This window comes from Microcaecilia unicolor, chromosome 9 (assembly GCF_901765095.1).
Source record: "Microcaecilia unicolor chromosome 9, aMicUni1.1, whole genome shotgun sequence".
Lineage (NCBI taxonomy): Eukaryota > Metazoa > Chordata > Amphibia > Gymnophiona > Siphonopidae > Microcaecilia > Microcaecilia unicolor.
In genome coordinates this window covers 30,174,788-30,198,333 of record NC_044039.1, presented here as the reverse complement: position 1 = coordinate 30,198,333, position 23,546 = coordinate 30,174,788, and the positions used below count along the sequence as shown (strand labels likewise).

Sequence of the window (23,546 nt, the reverse complement as noted above, 5' to 3'; positions counted from 1 at the left end):
CCCAAAAAAAAAATGAAGCTTATAATGAATCCTGACTGGTACAGTTGGATATAGCGCTTTTCTGAGGGTCACCCACGTTCAATAAAGATAATTGGATACTGTTTTCCAAGTGCCTCTTCTCTATGGTCACGCCTAATATTGTCACACATTAAAATGTGAATTCACAGAAAAGCAGCAAGCTGGAGTCAGTGGGCATTTACCTCATTATCTTCTGCTCCTCCTCCATCTGCTCCCGGAACAATCGCAGTTCTTTCAGTAGGTTAGGATCTGTGCCATTCACCCAGGTGTACACCACATCGATGGGCATAGGCAGACACAGCCTGTGGGTGAGCCACAAGAAAAAGATGTCACCTTGACCAACGCAGTAAGCATTCACTCATACACACTGTACCCTTGTAACTTTATGAGTCGGATGAAAGGGACACTAATGACTCCTTCACAAAGGTACTCTCTCCATGAAATGTATAAAAACCTGTGGTAAGTGACTGCAGACCCCTGTATTTGCAAATGTGCATTTAACACATTAAAACAGTTAACACATCTTTGTGAATAGGGATGTCAACATTCTTCAACTACCTTGGGCTGATTTTCAGGGTTGATTCTGAACACAAATTCCCTATGCTGATTTGGTTCAGCACACGGGTTCCATAATAGCAGATATTCAGGAGAAAAATATATGCATGCATTTACTCGCACGTTAACAACCAGGCTATCTGTATATTTTAGGCATCGAAAAGGCCAGGCTTGTCTAGGAATTTCAAACACTGGATTTCTAAGGCATTGGTTCATCAGACCTAAATCTGAGGAGTTGATAAAAATAATTTGTATAAAAATGTCCAGGATGTGGAGATTAATTTATAATTGCATATATGCAATTGCTACATAATCTAAAATTACATTTGATTTTAAATGTACATTGAACAAAGTGCTTGATTTGACATGTAGTGGTATCCAGAATACCCATCAATTGACTGAGAGGAAGATGTACCAGGCTTCAATGCTCATTTCCCGTATACAATCGTACCAGCTCTTCATGAGCATCCACTTGGAAACATGGTGCACAAGTTGTCGGACCTGGCTGAGACACTCCCTACAGAGCAGGCCGAGTTACTTCGCCAGTTGGTCAAGTAACAGAAGGCGTGTTTTTATTTATTTATTTGTATCCCACATTTTCCCACCAATTTGCAGGCTCAATGTGGCTTACATTTGCCGTAATGGCGGTTGCCATTTCCGGGTAACAGAATTACAAGTAGTATTGCGTTAAGGTACATACATATATGGTAACAAACATGTAACATAACATAAATGGCACAGACTGTGGTATGTATATATCAGGGGCGTATCTGAACTGCGGCGGTAGGGGGGGCCAGCTTTAGTGGAAGAAATGAAAGGACCTCGGCTTGGCTGGCGGGGGTTGGGGGTCCCCCGCCAGCTGACGGAATTCTTTTAAAGGCAGCCGGCAGCGGCAGGAGGACGCGGACCTCGGCTGGCGGGGGTTGGGGTCCCCTGCCAGCGAAGGTAGGCAACAGCAACGGAGGGGGAGGTTTGGCAGCGGTAGGGGGGTCCAGGGCGAAATCTGCGGGGGCCCAGGCCCCTGAGGCCCCACACAGATACGCCCCTGGTATATATACATCAGGTGCATATATACATGGTTAAGAAGAAAACATTATGGTATTGTGTGAGGATCCTGAGTCCTAAGTTGGATTGTAACATACATTAGGTCATCGACTATAAAGAGTCCCTATTCAGCATAAGGTTTAAAGTGGTATTGCTTGATCATTAATTTCAAAGAGTTTCATCAGTCATGTAATAAGAGTTCGGTTTTGTATAATCGTGTACATTGTTGTTTTTTAGTCTTTAAGATGAATGCTTAAGGGAGAAGGCGGGGTTATTCAATTCCAAAAAGTGTATGGGAGTGCCGTTAAGGTGGATTAGATACTACGCCTACGCTATAAAAATGGTTAACAGAACAAATTATAGCAATTGTTGTAGGTAGATTGGTATAGTAGAATAAGTCTGCCACAATAAGAGTGACGCTCTCCAGAACGGGGGAGGGGGCCATCAGAGTATAGGACCCAGGACCTCCCCTGGGACGGGAGGGAGTTAAAAAAAAAAAAATGAAAAGTTGAAGCACACACATATTGACCACCACTTAGAGGGAGGGGGAGGGGTAGAGATAATATGTTAAAAGTTTGATGACGAGCTGTATCATATGGTTTAAACAGAGCATGTTTGTATACTCTGAATCTCTGTATATGCACCAGGTTAAAGGTGTTTCTTTTGAGTTGTCATCAATAAAAAATGTTGAACCCAAAGATGAATGCTTATGGTATGCCTTCTTGAAAAGGTCTGTTTTCAGTAATCTTCGGAAGATGGTTAGGTCTTGCGTTATTTTTATGGCCTTCGGTAATGCGTTCCATAGCTGCTTGCAGATGTATGAGAACCTGGTCGCCTATGTGGATTTATATTTTAGCCCTTTGCAGTTAGGATAGTGGAGGTTGAAGAATGTGCGTGATGATCTTTTTGCATTCCTAATAGGCAAATCTATAAGGTCAAACATGTAGGTCGGAGCTTCTCAGTGAACGATTTTGTGGACCAGGGTGCAAACTTTGAACGCAATACGTTCTTTTAGTGGGAGCCAGTGTAGTTTTTCTCTTAGGGGTTTGGCGCTTTCGTATTTCGCTTTCCCAAATATGAGTCTGGCTGCTGTGTTTTGAGCGGTCTGAAGCTACTTGATGATTTGTTCTTTGCATCCGGCATAGATGGCATTGCAGTAGTGTAGGTGGCTGAGCACCACTGATTGCACTAGGCTGCGGAATACTTCCCTTGGGAAGAAAGATTCGATTCTTTTAAGTTTCCACATTGAATGGAACATTTTCTTTGCTGTATTTTTCGCATGATCTTCGAATGTGAGATTTCGATCAATCATGACTCCCAGAATTTTCAGGCTGAGACCGGAAGGGTGTAGTCTGGGGTGTTTATGGTATTGGGTTTGTTTGTGTTGTATTGTGAGGACAGCATGAGACATTGTGTTTTTTCTGCGTTTAGCTTTAGTTGGAATGCGTCCGCCCATGAGTTCATTATTTGGAAGCTGTGTGTGATTTCATTTGTGATTTCGGCTATGTCTTGTTTAAACGGGATATATATCGTAACATCGTATGCATAAATGTATTGGTTGAGTCCTTGGTTGGATAGCGATTTGGCTAAAGGTGTCATCATTAGGTTAAAAAGAGAGCGGTGATCCTTGTGGTACTCCACATTCAGGTTTCCATGGTGTTGATTTTTTTTGAGTTGGAAATCACTTGATAAGTTCTTGCTGTTAAGAGTTCTTGGCCAGGCGCACTTACACTTTTGATGTGGCATCCAGGATATCTGCTCAGACTTTCATGGTTGTGTGTTTGACGTGGAACATTCTGTTCAGCAGAGCTTGGCGGATGCCCAATGCCGGAGGGGATAACCTTTTTGGCAGAGAAAGTTGAGGAGGTCACTCACTAAATCAAAAAACATACCCATACTGTCTGTTCTCTCCCACCCGGTGTCTTCTGCATTTGTTTCCTCAGTAGATATAACCCCTCGGCTCACCAGGCTCAGCACTAGCGCTCTTGTTCACGTCAATGCAGAGAATTGTTTCATGCAGAAGATAATGAAGTGCGGACCCCTGCTTTAAAAGAGTAGAACCCACATTGCATTTTTTGAGGGGGTACTTGGGGGTACTGAGTACCGGCACCTTTTCCATTGTCTGCTAAAATTGACCTATGGACCCCAAGTTTTAATGACTGTCACTGGGAAGGTGAGGCCAACTCCAGACTTCGCGCCTTCTGTCTCGCTGCACCCTACGCCTGGAATAAACTTCCTGAGCCCCTACGTCTTGCCCCATCCTTGGCCACCTTTAAATCTAGACTGAAAACCCACCTCTTTGACATTGCTTTTGACTCGTAACCACTTGTAACCACTCGCCTCCACCTACCCCCTCCTCTCTTCCTTCCCGTTCACATTAATTGATTTGATTTGCTTACTTTATTTATTTTTTGTCTATTAGATTGTAAGCTCTTTGAGCAGGGACTGTCTTTCTTCTATGTTTGTACAGCGCTGCGTATGCCTTGTAGCGCTATAGAAATGCTAAATAGTAGTAGTAGTAGTAGTAGCTTAAATTCAATGCCAGGGAGCGACGGAGGGTGAGCGGGCTGGACTCCGGCGCCGGGTCCCTCCTCGGAGGCCCGGGCCTGAGGAATTTTGTCCCCCTTGTCCCCCCCCCTCTCAGCGGCCCTGCATCTCACTATTCTCATCTATTTCCAGATGCTTATCCCATAAGCAACCTTCCTTTCCCCCTGCCTTTCACACCTAGTTCATTTTCAACAAAAAGGATGTTCATGTGTTCATGAGAATGAAATAGTCTAGCTACAAACCAGGGGTTCCCAAGCCCAGTCCTAGAAGGCCACATTCCTTTCAAGGTTTTCAGGATGTCCATAATGAATATGCATGACATCTATTTGTACAATGCACAGTGCATGCAAATTTCTCTCATACATATTCAATGTGGAAATCCTGAAAACCAGACTGGGTTGTGGCCTTCGAGGACAGGGCTTGGGAGCCCCTGCTACAGACCCTATTAATGGAAGGGAATCGGTGGCTTGTGTTTCTGGATCAAAAGCCAACCACAGTCTGCCTGATGCACAGTCTACGAAAAATATGGCAAAGGTTCAGTTTCCCTGTTCTAAGTCCGGCATCTACAAACCCTGATCTGAAACAAAAAGGGCAACAATTGGAGCATGGCAACACCCAAGTGAACAGTCGGTCATGCGAATGTGAGGTTTCTAACTGCAGCAGCTGTGACTGTGCCTACAGCCTGGACAGCAACTGAGTTGAAAGACTTCAGTGGTTAGGGTGGTGGACTCTGGTCCTGGGGAACTGAGTTCGATTCCCACTTCAGGCATGGGCAGCTCCTTGTGACTCTGAGCAAGTCACTTAACCCTCCATTGCCCCAGGTACAAATAAGTACCTGTATATACTATGTAAACCCCACAGAAAGGCAGCATATCAAGTCCCCCAGTTACCTTTCCCTATTTCAGATTCTACATGGAATGTTGCTACTATTTGACATTCTACATGGAATGTTAATGTTGCTATTCCACTAGCAACATTCCATGTAGAAGCCTGCCCTTGCAGCCGCGCAGGCTTCTGTTTCTGTGAGTCTGACGTCCTGCTGAAGTCTTGGAGGCCGCCCTTGTATTGGTGGCCATTTTGAACAGCGATCCGGCAGCGGGGGAGCGTCAGCGCCAGCAGCGGGCAGGCAGGACCGGGGATCTTTCCTGCCTGCCCCGAAGAATTCGTTACACAACATGGGTGGATGAAGGAGGGGCAGGTGAGAGATCAGGGCAGGTGAGAGATCAGGGCCGCTGGACATGGGTGGCTGGAGGGGGGGGGGGAGGGTCGTTGTTTGATGCTCCGCTCCCTGCCACTTGGAATCAGCTGTTAGTGACGTCAGCCTGGCTACGGAGCCTAGCTCAAGCAGGAGGCACGGACACAGGCAGTTCCCGATTAGAACGTTGGTGGTGAGAATTATTATATAGGATATGCACACACATTAGGTGAATTAAATATTAGGCTTAGTAAGATGGATTATTTTCTGAAGGTCCTATGATAAATTTTCAGAGAGCATATTTGGCAGTAGTGATATTTAAAATTCAGCATGAAAACATTTTTTAGAGCATTGACCCTATGGAGAGGATAACTTAATAACAATGAATCCCAGTCTTCTATTTTGCATCGGAAAACATATTTGTCCTATTAGGTGCCAAACCATACAAGATTTTAAAAGTCATAATACACAATCTGAAATGAATTCTAGCCTCTATGGGAAGCCAATGCAATTGAATGAACAATGGGGGTGACTCTCTCATATTTATGAATGGAAAAAATGAATGGGCTTGCTGTGTTTTGAATTGTTTGAAGTTGTTTTTTCTTGTAGATTCTTTTGACAACTTACATAAAATAATGTTGCAATAATCCAGGGAAGACAAAACAAGAGATTGCACCACTAGGCGAAAAACTGAGAAATCTAAACTCCCTCAATTTTCTTAAAGACAAGAACATTTTTTTTTTTTAACTAATGCATTAATCTGGGAATCCATACACAGCGAACTGGAAAAGAGAACTCCTAGAATTTTGATACTTGGTTCAAACTTGAAATTAGACTTCCTGTAAAATATTATTGTTCCAAATATTGTCAAGACCTCTCCAACAGTAAGAATTTGCATGCTCATTGCTTACTGCATCCAGATGCAAAACGTTTGCAGGAAGTTCACTTTAGAAGCCACTGGCCCAGCTGAAATGATTTGTCTCTCTTCCCTTGGTTAGCAAGTTGCCAATTCCAGATAAAATCTAAACAGGAAAAGCCGAAACCCTGACAAAATATAACCCCACTCTGGTCACGTGTTATCAGCAGGAACTTGTCTCCTTGTGTTCAGATAACGATCTTATCAGGCCTCAGCATAAGCTGGTCATGTGCATCAGCTTACCATGGTCCTTGCTTTTTGAACTGTGCAATAGTATTCTAAGTTTTAGAAACACATTGTGCGCATTTATTAAAAACAAAGAGAGAAAGGGAAGATCTAATACCTCACGGACATGTAGACGTCAACAAAGTAGTGAAGTGAATACAACGAGAATGTTTAAAGATTGCATGCATTACGTCACCGGTTTACCGGAGCTGTCAGCGAACAGCAGTGCGGGAGTGCCATGGGCACTGCAACTGACTTACCAAAGGACTGCTTTCTTTTAAGCATTTGTCACTTGTACTCCCATTGACATATGCTTCCAGGTTTGATGACCCCTGAGGCAGGCTCACACACCGAAACACGGCTGTGTCGGGTCCTACATGTGTTTCTGTGACTATTTTTTTTTTGTTACATTTGTACCCCGCGCTTTCCCACTCATGGCAGGCTCAATGCGGCTTACATGGGGCAATGGAGGGTTAAGTGACTTGCCCAGAGTCGCAAGGAGCTGCCTGTGCCTGAAGTGGGAATCGAACTCAGTTCCTCAGTTCCCCAAGACCAAAGTCCACCACCCTAACCACTAGGCCACTCCTCCACTGTTGCTACTATTTGAGATTCTACATGGAATGTTGCTATTCCACTAGCAACATTCCATGTAGAAGTCGGCCCTTGCAGATCACCAATGTGGCCGCGCAGGCTTCTACTTGGAATGTTGCTAGTGGAATAGCAACATTCCATGTAGAATCTCCAAAAGTAGCAACATTCCATGTAGAATCTCCAATAGTATCTATTTTATTTTTGTTACATTTGTACCCTGCGCTTTCCCACTCATGGCAGGCTCAATGCGGCTTACATGGGGCAATGGAGGGTTAAGTGACTTGCCCAGAGTCACAAGGAGCTGCCTGTGCCTGAAGTGGGAATCGAACTCAGTTCCTCAGTTCCCCAGGACCAAAGTCCACCACTCTAACCACTAGGCCACTCCTCCACTCCCTTGATCTTTAAACATCCTCATATTTGCCTCACTACTTCGTTGATGATTTTTTTAAATATGTCCATCAAAGTAAAGAATGCTGTCAAGAACCCATTAAAGAACAAAACCAGTGACAGACAACAGCAGCCTCTGCCAAGAGCTCCTAAACAGAGCTCACCGATTCTGGAAGGACTTGCCAGCGATGTTATCTCTGTACGAGTCAAAGAGGACATGGTACTGATCTCGGCTCCACTCCAAGACAACCTGCAAAAGAAGGGAAACAACCTTAAAGCAAGAGGCCCACGTGGCATTTTTCCTTGATTTATTAAAAGGCAGATTTTATTCTGCATTCTGAAAGCAAAGCATTTATTTGTTAAATTTGTGGGTGGCATTTATGCGCACATCACACTGAACCAGTCATGCCAACCATTCCTGCTGGTCCATGAAATTACTGCATCCTTGTTTCCGCTCAGCTCTGGCCACACTTCACATTTGTTGCATTTCCAAACTGCTTTATAAATGTACACATACCCATGGGTGTAGTTTGACAGTTTCATTTGGGGGGGAGGGGGGGGACAAAGGGTGGGGTGTGACTCTCAAAAGCTCCTTTGAGCCCCTCCCCCTGCCACTGCCACCACAGTACTGGAGTCTTCCAGTGGTGCCCAGTATCACCCCCCCCCTTCCGTCTTCCAATCCCCCCGAGCCGCTGGCAGCCTCAGCGAAAGTAGCATGAATGCTGCTTAAAGACCTTCCCCGGAAGCCCTTCTCTCTCCTACAGCTTCCCGCCTACACAGGAACAGAAAGTTGAAGGAGAAAGAAAGGCTTCCAGGGGGGCAGGTCTAAAGCAGCGTGCATGCTGCTTTCTCGCACCCCCCCAAACTAAGCCCATGCGTATACCCCCTAATTTTAAAAACTTGTGCACACAGTTTGACACTTGGCATGCAAAGCTGCTCAAGCAAACTAAACAGTTTTGAAAGTTATATGAATAACTTAACTGGTAAGTTAGCTATTAATTAGTGTTAACAAATAATTGTCTATAATTAATATTATCATTACTCGGTACTAATCTGCAGATACATCCATCTTTAGTCGGTATTCTACAAACTGATGGGATTTTTTACTAAGCCGCGGTAGCGTTTTTAGCTCGCAGTAGAAATCAGCTGGCTATAAACGCCAAGTGTATTTACAACTTACTATCCCGCCTATCAGGGTTACCAACTAAGTGGTTTACAGGCCAATAAAGGAAGGAGAAAAGTATGAGATGAGCAACCAAGACAGCAGAGAAAGAGAGGGAAGAACTACAATAATCAAGATAGGAAAGAGGGGAATTATATTCCTATGGGCGTCTCGGCCTTTACCGCCAGCTGATTTCTACCGTGGCTTAGTAAAAGACCCCCTCAGCGCACAGAATCCATAGCGTGCAACTGCAAGGGGGTGAGGCTTAGCGTGCGCAGCTCTTATGCACGGTTACAGAATACTATAAATTACGTGACTAACATACAAATATGCTATATTCTATAATGGAGAAACAACAGAACAAAAAGGGGAACGGCCAGAGAAGTATCAACCAAGGGATATTTATTAAAAATCACATAAAAAGACACACAGTCCATAGATATCTATAAAATCCATTAAAAATGTAACATCAAGACTCAACGCAATCCTGCGTTTCAGCACGCAGTACTGCCTGCCTGAGGAGTCTCAACTTCTGTAAACAACATTAAAACATAAATTTTACTCAAAAACATTTAAGGACAATGATAAGTAAATAAATACACAAATAAAATTAGTTAGAACTAAGTGGATAATTATATAAATATACATATATAAAAAATTATTAGTAAAAAAAAAAACAATTATTCATGAAAAACAGTAAAAATGATTAATGAACAACATTAATAAAAACATGGGTTAAAACATCATCAAAAGTGTAAAAAGGAATGATGACATTGTTTAGGTACATTTAACGAATATACATTTATAATTAAAAATCAAACAAACATCATATAGACCTATGGTAAACATAAAATATAAATTGCCATATCCCTCATATACTTTGTGTTCTCATGGTTTTCACCACATCTTTTAATGTATATGTATTATGGGTCTGTATGTTTGGTGCTAATTTATAATTTATTGCACGTATATAACATTTAACTATATACGTTAGTATGTATATATACATACACATGCTAATTTGTATTACGCAATCATCTTCTGTAAATAATTCATACTTCTTGAGTATCACATTGCTTTCATTTTTTCAGCACTTTCTTTACAGTATTTTTACAGAACAAAAACTTTTAAGTTCTCTCTCTCCGATAAAGAAGACAATTCAACATCAATGCTGCCTGATAGGATAATGTACAAGTATGTAACCCCATGAAATCTAACGGTATTAATGGAAGGAAAGCCTAATAAAAAATTTTGCCTCCTTGTTTGTACAAATACACCCTGACCTTGTATATAGGAAAGCAGATAATCAAACAAAATTTTCAAAACAAAAACGCAAAGCTTAAAATATATCCATCAACTGGCAGTCAATGCAGCTGAAACAAAAGGGATGTAATGGCTTCAAACTTAAGAGACTGAACAAAAAATCAAGCTAGCAGCTGCATACAAATAACTGAGAAGTGGACTTCAGGTAAAGAGGACATGGGTCCAAAATGCAATTTGATTTTGCACATTTTTGAATTAATTGTCTAGCATCAATAGGTGTCCATAACTCAAACTGAGTCCAATAACAGTCAGCAGGACGGTCCCGAGAGTCCAAAAACTCATCTAACAGATATTCATACAACTGCGATGGTTGACATCTAAGAGATTCCACCTTATTTTTAAAATAGGCTGCAAGCACGGATAAAGCTGGAGCCAATGTCCTTTCCCTAGACATTACGTTATCAACATTGGTCAAATGATCTAACAAATTGTATAGGGTCCTTTTACTAAGGTGCACTAACGGAGGAAGTGTTTCCAATGTCCGTGTGGGTGCCCACCTAGGTAATAGTGATCATCACACAATTTAGTTTGATGTACAAGCACAACCGGAGTGTGGACCCACAAAATTCAAAGTACTGGATTTCAAACGTACTGTTTTTGGTAAAATGGTGGAATGCGCACCTAACTGACAATAACACAGTGTGCGCTTGAATAGTGAGAACGCCCTTGACCCACCCATGTGAATGTCCCATTTGCAATATGCTGTAGAACATGTAATTAAACTCTGGAATTTGTTGCCAGAGAATGTGGTAAAAGCGGTTAGCTTAGCGGGGTTTAAAAAAAGGTCTGGACAGCTTCCTAAAGGAAAAGTCCACAGACCATTATTAAATTGACTTGGGGAAAATCCACTGCTTATTTCTGGGATAAGCAGTATAAAATGTATTGAACTTTTTCGGGATCTAGCCAGGTATTTGTGACCTGGATTGGCCACTGTTGAAAAATGGATGCTGGGCTTGATGCACCTTTGGTCTGTCCCAGTGTGGCAATACTTATGTACTTATTTACTTGAAGAATGAGCTAGGAATTAGAGAAGTGGAAGTGAAGTGGTGCAAGCTGAAAACTGCTATTAATATGGCAACGGATCTTTACGCAAGGAATAAACAAAAACAAGAAATGCAGGAAGCCTATATGGTTCTCCAAACAAGTGGCTGAGAAAAGAAGGGCAAAAGAGGCTTCATTCAAGAAATACAGAATAACGCAACAAGAGAATCACGGAAAAGATTACCGGATTAAGCTCAAAGAAGTGAAGAGGGAAATACAGTTAGCGAAAAGTGCGGGCAAAAGAAAAAATGGCTAACGATGTGGTGACAAGACCTTTTTTATGTATATTGGGGAAAGGAGAAAAAATAGGAATGGAATTGCAAGACTGAAAGATACTGAGAATAGCTACGTGAACAGTGGTGAGGATAAAGTGAACATGCTAAACAAATACTTCTCTTGGGTGTTCATGGAAGAAAGCCCTGGAGAAGGACTGTGGTGGTTGCTGAGGGAATATCTGGGAATGGATTGGATAATGCGCTGTTCACGCAAGAAAGCGTTTATAAACAGCTTGAAAATCTGCAAGTGGACAGAGCTATGGGGCTGGGTGGGATACATCCCAGGATACTGAGAGAGCTCAGAGAAGTCCTGGCGGGACCGCTTAAGGATTTATATAATAGCTCTTTAGAGATGGGAGAGGTTGCGAGGGACTGGAGATGAGCCGATGTGGTCCCTCTTCACAAAAGCAGAAACAAGGAAGAAGTGGGAAACCTAAGGTCGGTAAGCCTCACGTTGGTGGTAGGAAAAATAATGGAATCACTGCTTGACGTTCTAGAAGCAAACGGGTTATGAGATCTGAGGCAACATGGCTTTACCAAAGGAAAATCCTACCAAATGAATCTGATTTACTTCTCTGACTGGGTGACCAAAGAACTGGATGAAGGACGTGCGCTAGATGTAATCTACTTGGATTTCAGCAAAGCCTTTGAAACGGTCCCTCACAGAAGAATCATGAATAAGCTGAAAGGGCTGAACTTAGGACCCAAAGCAGTGAACTGGACTAGAAACTAGTTGACTGACAGGTGGCAGAGGGTTGTGGTAAATGGAATCCGGTTGGAGTAAAGGAAGGCGAGTAGTGGAGTGCTTCAGGGGTCGGTGCTGTGGCTGATTCTTCTTAACATATTTGTGTGAGACATTGCTGACGGATTAGAAGGGCAAGTCTGCCTTTTTGTGGACGACACGAAGAAAGCCAAAAGAGTAGACACCCTGGAGAGAGTAGAAACCATGAGAAGGGATCTCCAAATGCTAGAAGAATGGTCAAGGGGCTGACAGTTGACATTTAATGCCAAGACGTGCAGAGTGATGCACTTGGGGTGCAGAAATACAAGAGACATATCCGATAGGGGGGGGAAGAGATTGGTAAGCATGGCTCAGGAGAGGGACCTTGGGGTGACAGTATCTGAAGATCTCAAGGTGATGAAACAGTGCGACAAGGCGGTGGCCGCGGCCAGAAGGGTGCTAGGCTGCATAAAGAGGGGTTTAACCAGCAGAAGAAAAGAGGTGTTGATGCCCCTATACAAGTCGTTGGTGAGGCCCCACTTGGAGTATTGTGTTCAGTTTTGGAGACTTTATCTTGCTAAGGATGTTAAAAGACTTGAAGCGGTTCAGAGAAAAGTCACGAAAATGGCAGGAGGGTTTATGTAGCAAGATGTACATGGAGAGACTTGCTGACCTAAACATGTATACCATGGAGGAAAGGAGAAACAGGGATGATATGATACAGACGTTCAACTATTAATCAAAGATATTAATCTACAAACAAACCTTTACCAGAGACGGGAAGGTGGTAGAACTAGAGGGCATGAATTGAAGTTGAAAGAGGGCCGACTCAAGAATAATGTCAAGAGGTATTTTTTTCACTGAGTGGGTGGTAGATACCTGGAATGCCCTCCCGTAGGAAGTGGTAGAGATGAAAACTGTAACGGAATTCAAAAATGTGTGGGAGAAACACAAAGGAATCCTGTTTAGAAGGATCAGATCCAAAGAAGCTTAGGGGAGATCAGGTAGGAAAGCCAGTGCAGGGCAGACTTCTATGGTATGTGTCCTGAGCAAGGCTTAATAGACTTGAATGGGCTGCAGTGGAGCTTTTCAGAGGCTATGACAACAACTTCAGAAATGTTAGAACAAGGCCAGTGCCGGGCAAACTTCTACGGTCTATGCCCAAAAAAAGGTAAGGATAAATCAAGATCAGGTATACATACGATGTTTCACTTCATACCGAATGTAATGTTTACCTTGTTGAGCAGAACGGATGGACCATACTGGTCTTTATCTGCCACCATCTACTATGTTACTAATGGATTCAGTGCACACTAATGATTAGCATGCACTAATCGATAAGACGTTCACTGTATTCCTATGGGCATCTTATCATTTAGCGCATGCCAAAGAACTCATTTTCAAAGCACATAGACTTACAAAATTCTATAGGTTACTTTGGGGATCATTTTCAAAGTATAACGTTATATAGGTTACTATCAGGCTTATTTTCGAAAGAGAACGGCGCCCATCTTCTGACACAAATCGGGAGATGGGCGTCCTTCTCTCAGGGTCGCCCAAATCGGCATAATCGAAAGCCGATTTTGGGAGCCCTCAACTGCTTTCAGTCGCTGGTTTGACCAAAGTTCATGGGGGTGTGTCGGCAGCATAGCGAAGGCGGGACTGGGGTGTGCTTAAGAGATGGGCGTCCTCGGCCGATAATGAAAAAAAGAAGTGCGTCCCTGACGAGCACTTGACCGACTTTACTTGGTCCAGTTTTTCTTGCAACCAAGCCTCAAAAAGGTGCCTGAACTGACCAGAGGGAATCAGAGATGACCTCCCCTTACTCCCCCAATGGTCACCAACCCCCTCCCACCCTAAAAAAAAAACTTTACTTTTTTTTTTTTTTGCCAGCCTCAAATGTCATACCCAGCTCCATGACTGCAGGTCCCTGGAGCAGTTTTAGTGGGTGCAGTGCACTTCAGACAGGCAGACCCAGGCCCATCCCCCCCTACCTGTTACACTTGTGGTGGTAAATGTGAGCCCTTCAAAACCCACCCAAAACCCACTGTACCCACATGTAGGTGCCCCCCTTCACCCCTTAGGGCTATGGTAGTGGTGTACAGTTGTGGAGAGTGGGTTTTGGGGGGGGGGGGTTGGGGGGCTCAGCTCACAAGGTAAGGGAGCTATGCACCTGGGAGCAATTTCTGAAGTCCACTGCAGTGCCTCCTAGGTTGGTGTCCTGGCATGTGAGGGGGATCAGTGCACTACAAATGCTGGCTCCTCCCACGACCAAATGACTTGGATTTGGTCACTTCTGAGATGGGCGTCCTCGGTTTCCATTATTGCCGAAAACCGGGGACAACTATCTCTAAGGACGACCATCTCTAAGGTCGACCTCAATGCTGAGATTTGGGCGTCCCTGACCGTATTATCGAAACGAAAGATGAACGCCCATCTTGTTTCGATAATACAGGTTTCCCCGCCCCTTCACGGAGCCATCCTGCGAGGACGGCCCCAGGAAAACTTGGGCGCCCCGGTGGATTATGCCCCTCCACGTAATTTTGTAAGTCTAAGTGCTTTGAAAATGAGCCTCTAAATCTATTAGCACACCTTAGCAAAAAAAGACCATAATTTCTTTTGATCTAAACGTTCTGCATCTAACAGCCTGGAATAATATTCTTTCCTACCGTCAATCAGTTTTAATTTGTAGGTAAATATCACTGATCTCCACGCCTTCCTGGTAGCATCTGATGGACATTTCTACCATTTCCTTTCCAATCTACACAAGATCTATTTTTAATCTTTAGAAAACCATAAATCAAAAGTTTTTCCACATTTCCCTACTCACCTTATTTGAAGCAATTTCATTTAAAACATCCTCACTTATTTTCTGCCAATTAGCAACTACATCCTGACAACAATATTATCTCCAAGTAAATTATCTACTTTAGGCCAAAAAAACATTAGAGGCCACAGGGAGAGAGAGAAGAGGGGAAGAGAAAGAGAAGGCTGAGATGGTGGCAAAAGGTTAGGGGTAGATAGACGAGGAAGAGGTTGACCATGAGAGGGAGGCGATCAAGCTCATGAAGGGCTCTCACCTAAGAGGGGAAAGAGCTCGGAAGAGTTGAATAGGGGAGAAGGAGTGGACCAGGGCTTATAATGGGGAATAAATTATGCATCTGAGTAATAATTTATATAATGCAATACAGAAAAATATTATTACTCAGAAACAGTGTAAAAGCTGCAGAATTTTCAATTTTTTGCATACAATTCTCCTGCACCTCTTGCCAATCCCTAGTTACAGCTCCAATCTGAGCTCTCTTACACCTAGGATATCCTGCTAATCAAACTGAAGAGCTGGCTGGCACACCTAGGCTAGACTGCAACTGTAGCCAGATCCAGATTTTCATGATATCCACAATAAATAAGCATGAGGTTAATTTGCATGTACACCAGGTCCCCAAGGTGTGTTAATTTGCCTCATGTGTATTCATTGTGGATATTCTGACATTCTAGCTGACTATGGCTCACCAGACCAGGTCTAGTAAGCCTTGTACTCTGAGCTGGGGAAGGGGAAATGTGGCTTGAAGAACCACAGTTCAGCAAAACAATGGCTGGGTGAAGAGAAGGCCAGATGAGGGAGAACTGAGCTGCTCTATATGTTTTGATAAGCACAGGAGGTCCTCTTTGTGAAATGGCTGGGCGATGAGAAGGACAGATATGGGAGGATTGAACTGCTCTATGTTTTGAGAAGCACAGGAGCTCCTCTGTGCAAGTATAGCCAGAGTCTGGTAACATGATCATAACAAATCTAATTAAGAGACCAGAGAGGGGTCATGTCCACCACAGCCAGCCATAATATAGCACAGGGATATAGGTGACGCATAGGTGCATGGGAAGGGGCAAGAAAGGTGCAGGAGAAAAGGGGGGTAGCCAATCAGAGAATAGGGCAAACAGCAAATATTGCATGGGGGGGGGGGGGAGAGATGCCATGGAGGAGAGGGGATCTGGGCCCCCCTCCCTTATTTTCTGACCTGCAGTGGGCCCTAGTATGTCTAACACAGCCCTTGACCCTTGCTGTAGCTCCAGTGAAACAAGAGTCTAAGTTGCTGTCAAGAAAACAGACCTGGATTGGCCGCTGTCGGGGACAGGATGCTGGGCTCGATGGGCCTTTGGTCTTTTCCCAGTATGGCATTCCTTAGGTGAGGGTCACATGCTGGTGACATGTGTGCTCAGGGGACAACTTGCATTGGTGAATAATTGCTACAAAAATGTCTGAGACATGGTGGTTGAAGACAGCAACTGCTGGGGCTATGATGGAGGCTTTCTGGGTGTCATGACTCTTGGAGCTTGGTAATTAGAAGCCCCAATATCATGGAGCATAACCCTGGCACAGCAATCACCTGAAGTCTCTATTATTTTATGAAGTCTCTTTTATTGAATAAATCACAGATAATTTACTCACAGATAGATGTTCAGGATACAGAGACTTCTTAATCTGGAGGCTGTGGGAGGTGGAGATCTGAAGAGAAGTAGTTGTATTGCAGGGGGAGGGGAAGGTAGTTGAGCAGGTAGAAATAGTCCAAAGCTGGGTGACTGGAATGTGCGATATCTCATTTGGAAGAAGATATTCACAGGGTAAAAAAATCCAGGTTCGTTACAGGGAGTTTCAGCAGGACAGAGCTGTCTGGAACGAGATGGGGTCATCTCCATGCCCCTGGCTGGATGGTGTTAGAATACCTCATGGCTGAAAGGACAAAGAGGTGATGGAGCTTTTTACAGGCACGGGGGGGGGGGGGCAGATAGGGGCCGATGGGAACAGAGCCTGCCATCGGGTGGCAAGGGGTGGTCCTAGAGATAGGAAGGAAAGGTCATACCTGGCTGACCTCTTAGGACAGAGATAGTAAGGCTGAACAGGAAATGGTAGCAGGGAGACAGAGGAGCCAAGTTTGGCAGAGAGAGAGAGGAGATCTAGGCAGCCTTACAACCAGTGGTGGTAACAACTCTTGCACAACCAAGCAAGTGTGGCTGCACTGCCTGTGAACTACATTAACCACAGTGCCTTGCTCATATATCTTTACAATGAGAGACTGCAGCAGCTAAAGTTCTTAGAAATGAGAATAACAATAAAGACACTACACACATTTTAGGATCAGGTTATGAACTAGTGCAAGGCTGTCAGGGAACAGAACACTGGGTGCTGGGGTTTTTTTTTGGGGGGGGGGGGAGGGGTCGAGGGGAGCATGGTGTTGGAAGTCATGCAGTAAGACTTGGGTTTAGTTTAATCAAAATATACTGTGGCCTGGCCTTGTTAACTCCAATTTTGGTATGGTCTCCTTATTATGGGTAGCTCTGAAAAAAAAAAGGGCAAGGGGCAGAGTGGATGGTACAGGCATCCCTGCCTGTGTAATAAACAGATCATCCACTCGTCCGTCAGTTTAGTTCCCTAAAAAGCTATATATATATATATTTTTTTTAACCTTAAAACTTGTATCTGGCCTTAAACTGGCCCATTGAGCCGCAGCACCACTAAACAGTGAAAATTGTAGCAAATCGGGTCCCAAGTTAAGTCGAACTCCTGAAAAAAACGTCTATAAAGCTAAATGTATCCGCACAGATGAAGATACAGTGAAGCAGATGGCAAGCATGGCACAGCGCAACAAAGTTTCCGACCGTGCACTGGGAATCGGCAGAGGCCACCGCGGTGTCCCTGGAGCAGGGCGACGATCACCCGCCGAGAGACTCCCCGTTGCGATCGCCGCCAAGCGAGCCCGGTACACCCGAGTGGCCTGTCCGCTCCCCTCCCCCTCCAGGACGGGAAGCGCAGGAAGCATTGACTGACCTCTCCGAACTGCAGCGCCGACACGATGAGAAGCAACATGCCCCCGAAGCACAAGTACAGGCCATGCCGGTGCGACAGGCACGTGTAGGTCTGTCTCTGCAGCAGCTTCAGCGCCGAGTTCAGCACCATGGCACGCCGGGCATGCCCCCTCCCTCCCTCCCCTGCACGATCTCCCCACCGCCGCCGGGCTCGGGGCTCAGCTGCTCCTCCACACCGGCGGCGTGAGTCGAGAGATGACGGGACGCTGCTGGGGCTGAACCCGCCCCCACGCTTCCGCCGCCTGGCGCTGCGCTGCTTCCCGGATCGGGGCGTGTTCCTGCCACTAAGGGCTGAACCGGAGCTCAGGTTTCTAAACAATCTCTGTCGATCCCTGGGAGTTCCTTGGCCCTCCTCCCCCACCCGACCAGGATCAGAGCAAGAATATTGGGCATCCTTCAGCCTCTTCTCTCAATGAACTTTCAGGCCCCTAATCTGCCCACTCCAGTCATCATGATTTTAAATATGTCGTATGTACAGTATATATACAATCACACACAACAGCAATTTCCAAAAGGCTTTTGTCACAGTAAATTGCCCACCCATCTTGCAGCTAAAGGTAGGTATTGTTTGTGTGGCTGTTAGGATGTATTCTTTTGCTGTGACAACTGGTCTTAGGTGCCCCTCTGCAGCTGCAGCCCTAGATGACTTCCTAGCTGGGGGGGGGGGGGGGCTATCTGGTTCAGGGCAGCCCTGACCTTGGCACATGGGTTCATGGAGGCTCTCAACCAAAGAACCTCCAATGCAGTTTGTTCCTTCCCCTTTCCCCTTCCCAGACTAATAATACTTACTGGCGCCTTGGTGAAGACTAGAGGCATCCCTGGGTGACCCCCCCTGTAACGCAGGGGCGTAGCCAGACACCCAATTTTGGATGGGCCTAGGATGGGTGGGCAGAAGAACCCCGCCCCATCCCACAGGTGATTTGGTCTCTCCTTCTCTGGCCTGCATGCCATATGGTCTCTCAAATATCCCCCTTCTCCTGCACACCTTTTAAATAGCAGATTTTCACTGTTAGTAAGCAGCAACTAATACACAGTATTCATGTTGGCCCCACATCCTTCCTACGGATGCAGCTTCCTCTTTCTGCATAGGCAGGAATACATCAGAGAGGAAGGCTTTGGGGCCAGTGTGAGCAGTATGTATCAGTTGCTACTTCCTGCAGGCGAAGATCTGCTATTTATAAGGTATGCTGGAGGGATAGTTTTGGGGAGTTTTTAGCTTGGGAATCTCTGCCAGCCACATCATAGGTGTGCTGCTACTGATGGGCCTGAGCTCAAAGTGGGTGGGCCTGGGCCCGCCCAAGCCCACCCTTGGCTACGCCACTGCTGTAACGTGTCCCAACAGATAAAGGAATTATTTCCTTAACTGGTAAACTGACCCCTGCAGTGCATGGGGATCCACTGTAGGGATGCTACCATTATCCAAGACGGCTGTGCAAAGGCAGGAAGGAGCATGCGGGCATTTGTTCTGCCTCCCATTTCTGAGGTAGGCCAGGAAGGTTCTGGTGGGGCACTGCCTTAGACTATTTTTTTTTTTTCAGAACTTGTGGGGAGGTGCAAGAGGGGACCAGTGTTGCCAGGTGGCCGGTTTTCCGCGACCCACCGTGGGAAATTTTTGCCCGCGGCGGGTTGTGGTTTTTTGGGCTTCTTTTGGGCGGTTTTTTAGGCGGTTTTTCGGCCACGGGGGCGGGGTTAGTGATGTTGTGGGCGGGGTTAGTGACGTTCTGAGCGGGGCCGATGACGGGGGAGGCGGGGCCGATGGCGGGGGTGATGACACAGGGGTGGGGGTGTCAGGGGCGGGGTTTGGGCTGGATTTGGGCTCCTTTGGGTGGGAAAAAAATTTTACACCTGGCAACCCTGGAGGGGACCACTTGGGCCTCCAGGGATTGAATGGGTAAAAACTGGAACCAGGCAGTTGTACAAATTAGATCTTGTTGAAGGAATACAAATCGAAAGAAACAAATGAAACACATTGAACCACTCAGGATCAGTAAAATTGGTCTCTTTATTAAAGTTGCAGAGTATTGCAATGAGGGAAAATAGGGGGGAGAAAGCTCTCTCTACTCCAAGTCTCCCTGGAGTATGACAATCCAGTGCTTAACTTATACCGTTAAACACATATGAGGTAATTATTTCATCTATACAAAATTCCATAGCATCAGCAAGACATCTTTTTTTTAGCTAGCTGAACTTAATGTAAACAAGTATGCTAAAAGTCTGAAGTATAAGGGGCATAGGTCAATGGAAAACCTATTACATAGCATTTCACTACTAGGTTTATAACTTGTTTTCTTTAGATAACACAAAGTATGCTTTGCTTTTTCAGAAGAAGTTATCTATCACAAGTACTGGTCATCAAACTTTCTATAACCTCTCTAATCTGAGAGCCCCTCTTTGTCAATATAGAAGAGGTATGAAACAGAACATCTGTACTCACTGGCCTTCCCCTAGGTCAGATCAAACAGCCTTACTCAGCTCACATAAGACAATTCCTTACATTTAATTTAAAGACATACAATTAACTCTTTCTACACCATTTCCACAATTCACTGAGGATCTTTCTTTTTATTTATTTATTTATTGATTGATTGATTGATATTTAATTTCTTATATACCACCTGAAAACTATCAAAGTGGTGTACAGTCAGATACAGGATCAGACATTTTACCTGTGAGTGTCGGAGCATGTGCTGCTGTAGTTGCACTAGTAAGGCGTATTCTGGGACAAGATTAAAGGCTGGCTTCTTTATTTTGTTCACTGGCTTTGTGCACTGGGGTGTGGAAACTTGTTGCAAAGGGGGCACATGGAGGGGCAATAAAGGAAGGAGCATCAGAGGTTGTTGGTTCAAATTTGCAGCCTCTGGCAGCTTTTCATTGTAACAATAAAGTTAGATCTCTCCTGGATTTGGTTTTAATATGGGAGCAAAACTGTCAGCGGCAGTGCATGCTTGTGATTGGAAAGGCATCAGTAGGAGAGTTGTCATGGGGGGAGGAGCATCCACAGTTTGGCCGGCCCCCATAAGGAGTGGCCTAGGAGCATCTGCAGCTGCTGCCAGTAAAGCTTAGTTCTTTTGTGTTTTCTTATGGCGTGTGAATATGCTACAGAGATCACTCGTGCAAACACACACACACAAATCAGAAACAATATACCTTTTATTGCAAGCAAGAGAAGGAATCAGGTGTAGGAACTGGTCACACTGCAATCACCAATCAGCATCAACACAGGTTGCAGGACAGCAGGCTCTCTGAGTCCACACAGCTGCAGACTCAAGGCAGAGCAGGCATGAAGGGTCACACAGACACATAGGTTGTGGATCCTTTCTGCTATGTGTGAAGATGTTCCTAACCTATACATCCAAACACTAGTGTGTTGTAGATAATAAACACAGTTATGCACCCTGGAGTAGAGTCAAAGGGCAAAGGCCATAAATCATGAGACCCAGGAACTTATGATCTGATATGATATCCTTATGGGCAAACAGGCCTGGGAAAGGAGGAAGCATAAACAAACATAGGTGAGGGAAACCAGATAGTTTTGAAAAAAAACCAGATGATCCTGAGTAAGATAACTTGCTAAAGCCTTGTAAATCATTGTTAAATACAAGTGTATAAAAATAGCTGTTTCAGTTCAGTATGTTGGAGTGATAGATACAGACAGTATATGTATGCAGCAGTTCTATCCTCCCATGAGAAAATATTAATTGTATCAATACTTGGTAAGTAAATAAATTACTTTTCTCATAAGCTGCAGCCTCGGTCTTTTATCTCTACAAATTGTGGGTAACTGATATATGAAGATTTGGAGAGGTGGTAAAAAGACCTAAAATATTTAACAGTATATAGGCGTGTTTTCAAAGGACTTAGACTTACAAATTTCCACAGGTTACTATCAGCCTTATTTTTGAAAGTGATGGGCTTCCATATTTCGACCCAAATCGGGAGATGGGCACCTTTCTCCGGTGGGCGCCCAAATCAGTATAATCGAAAGCCGATTTTGGGCGCCTTCAACTGCAATCCGTCACGGGAACGAACAAAGTTGATGAGGGCGTGTCGGCCAATAATGGACCGTATAAGTCTGCCCAGCATTATCCCCGCCTCCCAAACACCAGTCCCGCCTCCCAGCACCGGCTCTGGCACAGACCGTATAAGTCTGCCCAGCACTATCCCCACCTCCCAACCACCAGCCCCGCCTCCCACCACCGGCTCTGGCACAGACCGTATAAGTCTGCCCAGCACTATCCCCGCCTCCCAACCACCAGCCCCACCTCCCACCACTGGCTCTGCCACCCAATCTCGGCTAAGCTCCTGAGGATCCATTCCTTCTGAACAGGATTCCTTTATGTTTATCCCACGCATGTTTGAATTCCGTTACCGTTTTCATTTCCACCACCTCCTGCGGGAGGGCATTCCAAGCATCCACTACTCTCTCCGTGAAGAAATAATTCCTGACATTTTTCTTGAGTCTGCCCCCCTTCAATCTCATTTCGTGTCCTCTAGTTCTACCGCCTTCCCCTCTCCGGAAAAGGTTCGTTTGCGGATTAATACCTTTCAAATATTTGAACGTCTGTATCATATCACCCCTGTTTCTCCTTTCCTCCAGGGTATACATGTTCAGGTTAACAAGTCTCTCCTCATACGTCTTGTAACACAAATCCCATACCATTCTTGTAGCTTTTCTTTGCACCGCTTCCATTTTTTTAACATCCTTCGCAAGATAAGGCCTCCAAAACTGAACACAATACTCCAGGTGGGGCCTCACCAACGTCTTATACAGGGGTATTAAAACCTCTTTTCTTCTGCTGGTCACACCTCTCTCTATACAGCCTAGCAATCTTCTAGCTACGGCCACCGCTTTGTCACACTGTTTCGTCGCCTTCAGGTCCTCAGATACTATCACCCCAAGATCCCTCTCCCCGTCTGTACCTATCAGACTCTCCCCGCCTAACACATATGTCTCCCTTGGATTTCTACTCCCTAAATGCATCACTTTGCATTTCTTCGCATTGAATTTTAATTGCCAAACGTTAGACCATTCTTCAAGCTTCCGCAGATCTTTTTTCATGTTTTCCACTCCCTCCGGGGTGTCCACTCTGTTGCAAATCTTGGTGTCAACTGCAAAAAGGCAAACTTTACCTTGTAACCCTTCGGCAATGTCACTCACAAATACATTGAATAGAATCGGCCCCAGCACCAATCCCTGAGGCACTCCACTACCCACCTTTCCCTCCTCTGAGCGAACTCCATTTAACACCACCCTCTGGCGTCTGCCCGTTAACCAGTTCCTAATCCAGTTCACCACTTCGGGTCCTATCTTTAGCCCTTCTAGTTTATTCAAGAGCCTCCTGTGGGGAACCGTGTCAAAAGCTTTGCTGAACTCTAAGTAGATTACGTCCATAGCACGTCCTTGATTTAATTCTCCGGTCACCCAGTCAAAGAATTCAATCACAGCAGTATGCAGGTCCCTGGAGCAGTTGTTAGTGGGTGCAGTGGACTTCAGCTGGGTGGACCCTGGCCCATCCCCCCCTACCTGTTACACTTGTGGTGGTAAATGGGAGCCCTCCAAACCGCCCCCAAAACCCACTGTACCCACATCTAGGTGCCCCCCTTCAGCCATAAGGGCTATGGTAATGGTGTAGAGTTGTGGGCAGTGGGTTTTGGGGGGTGGGATTTGAGGGGCTCAGCACCCA

The 23,546-nt window shown here is 45.0% G+C and overlaps 1 protein-coding gene across 3 annotated transcripts in view; it reads right to left on the bottom strand.

Moving 5' to 3' along the window:
• The window catches only part of GNPTAB (N-acetylglucosamine-1-phosphate transferase subunits alpha and beta), a 92,498-nt gene extending 74,426 nt beyond the window's left edge, over positions 1-18,072 (bottom strand). For all 3 annotated transcript variants that reach the window (XM_030215410.1, XM_030215411.1, XM_030215413.1), the window contains exons 1-3: positions 17,825-18,072; positions 7,643-7,728; positions 201-320 (exon numbers count right to left, since the gene is read on the bottom strand). In XM_030215410.1, coding sequence (XP_030071270.1) covers positions 201-320; positions 7,643-7,728; positions 17,825-17,953 — 335 coding nt within the window. In that variant the 5' untranslated portion in view covers positions 17,954-18,072. The remainder of the gene's footprint in view (positions 1-200; positions 321-7,642; positions 7,729-17,824) is intronic.
• Between the last annotated feature and the right edge of the window lie 5,474 nt (positions 18,073-23,546).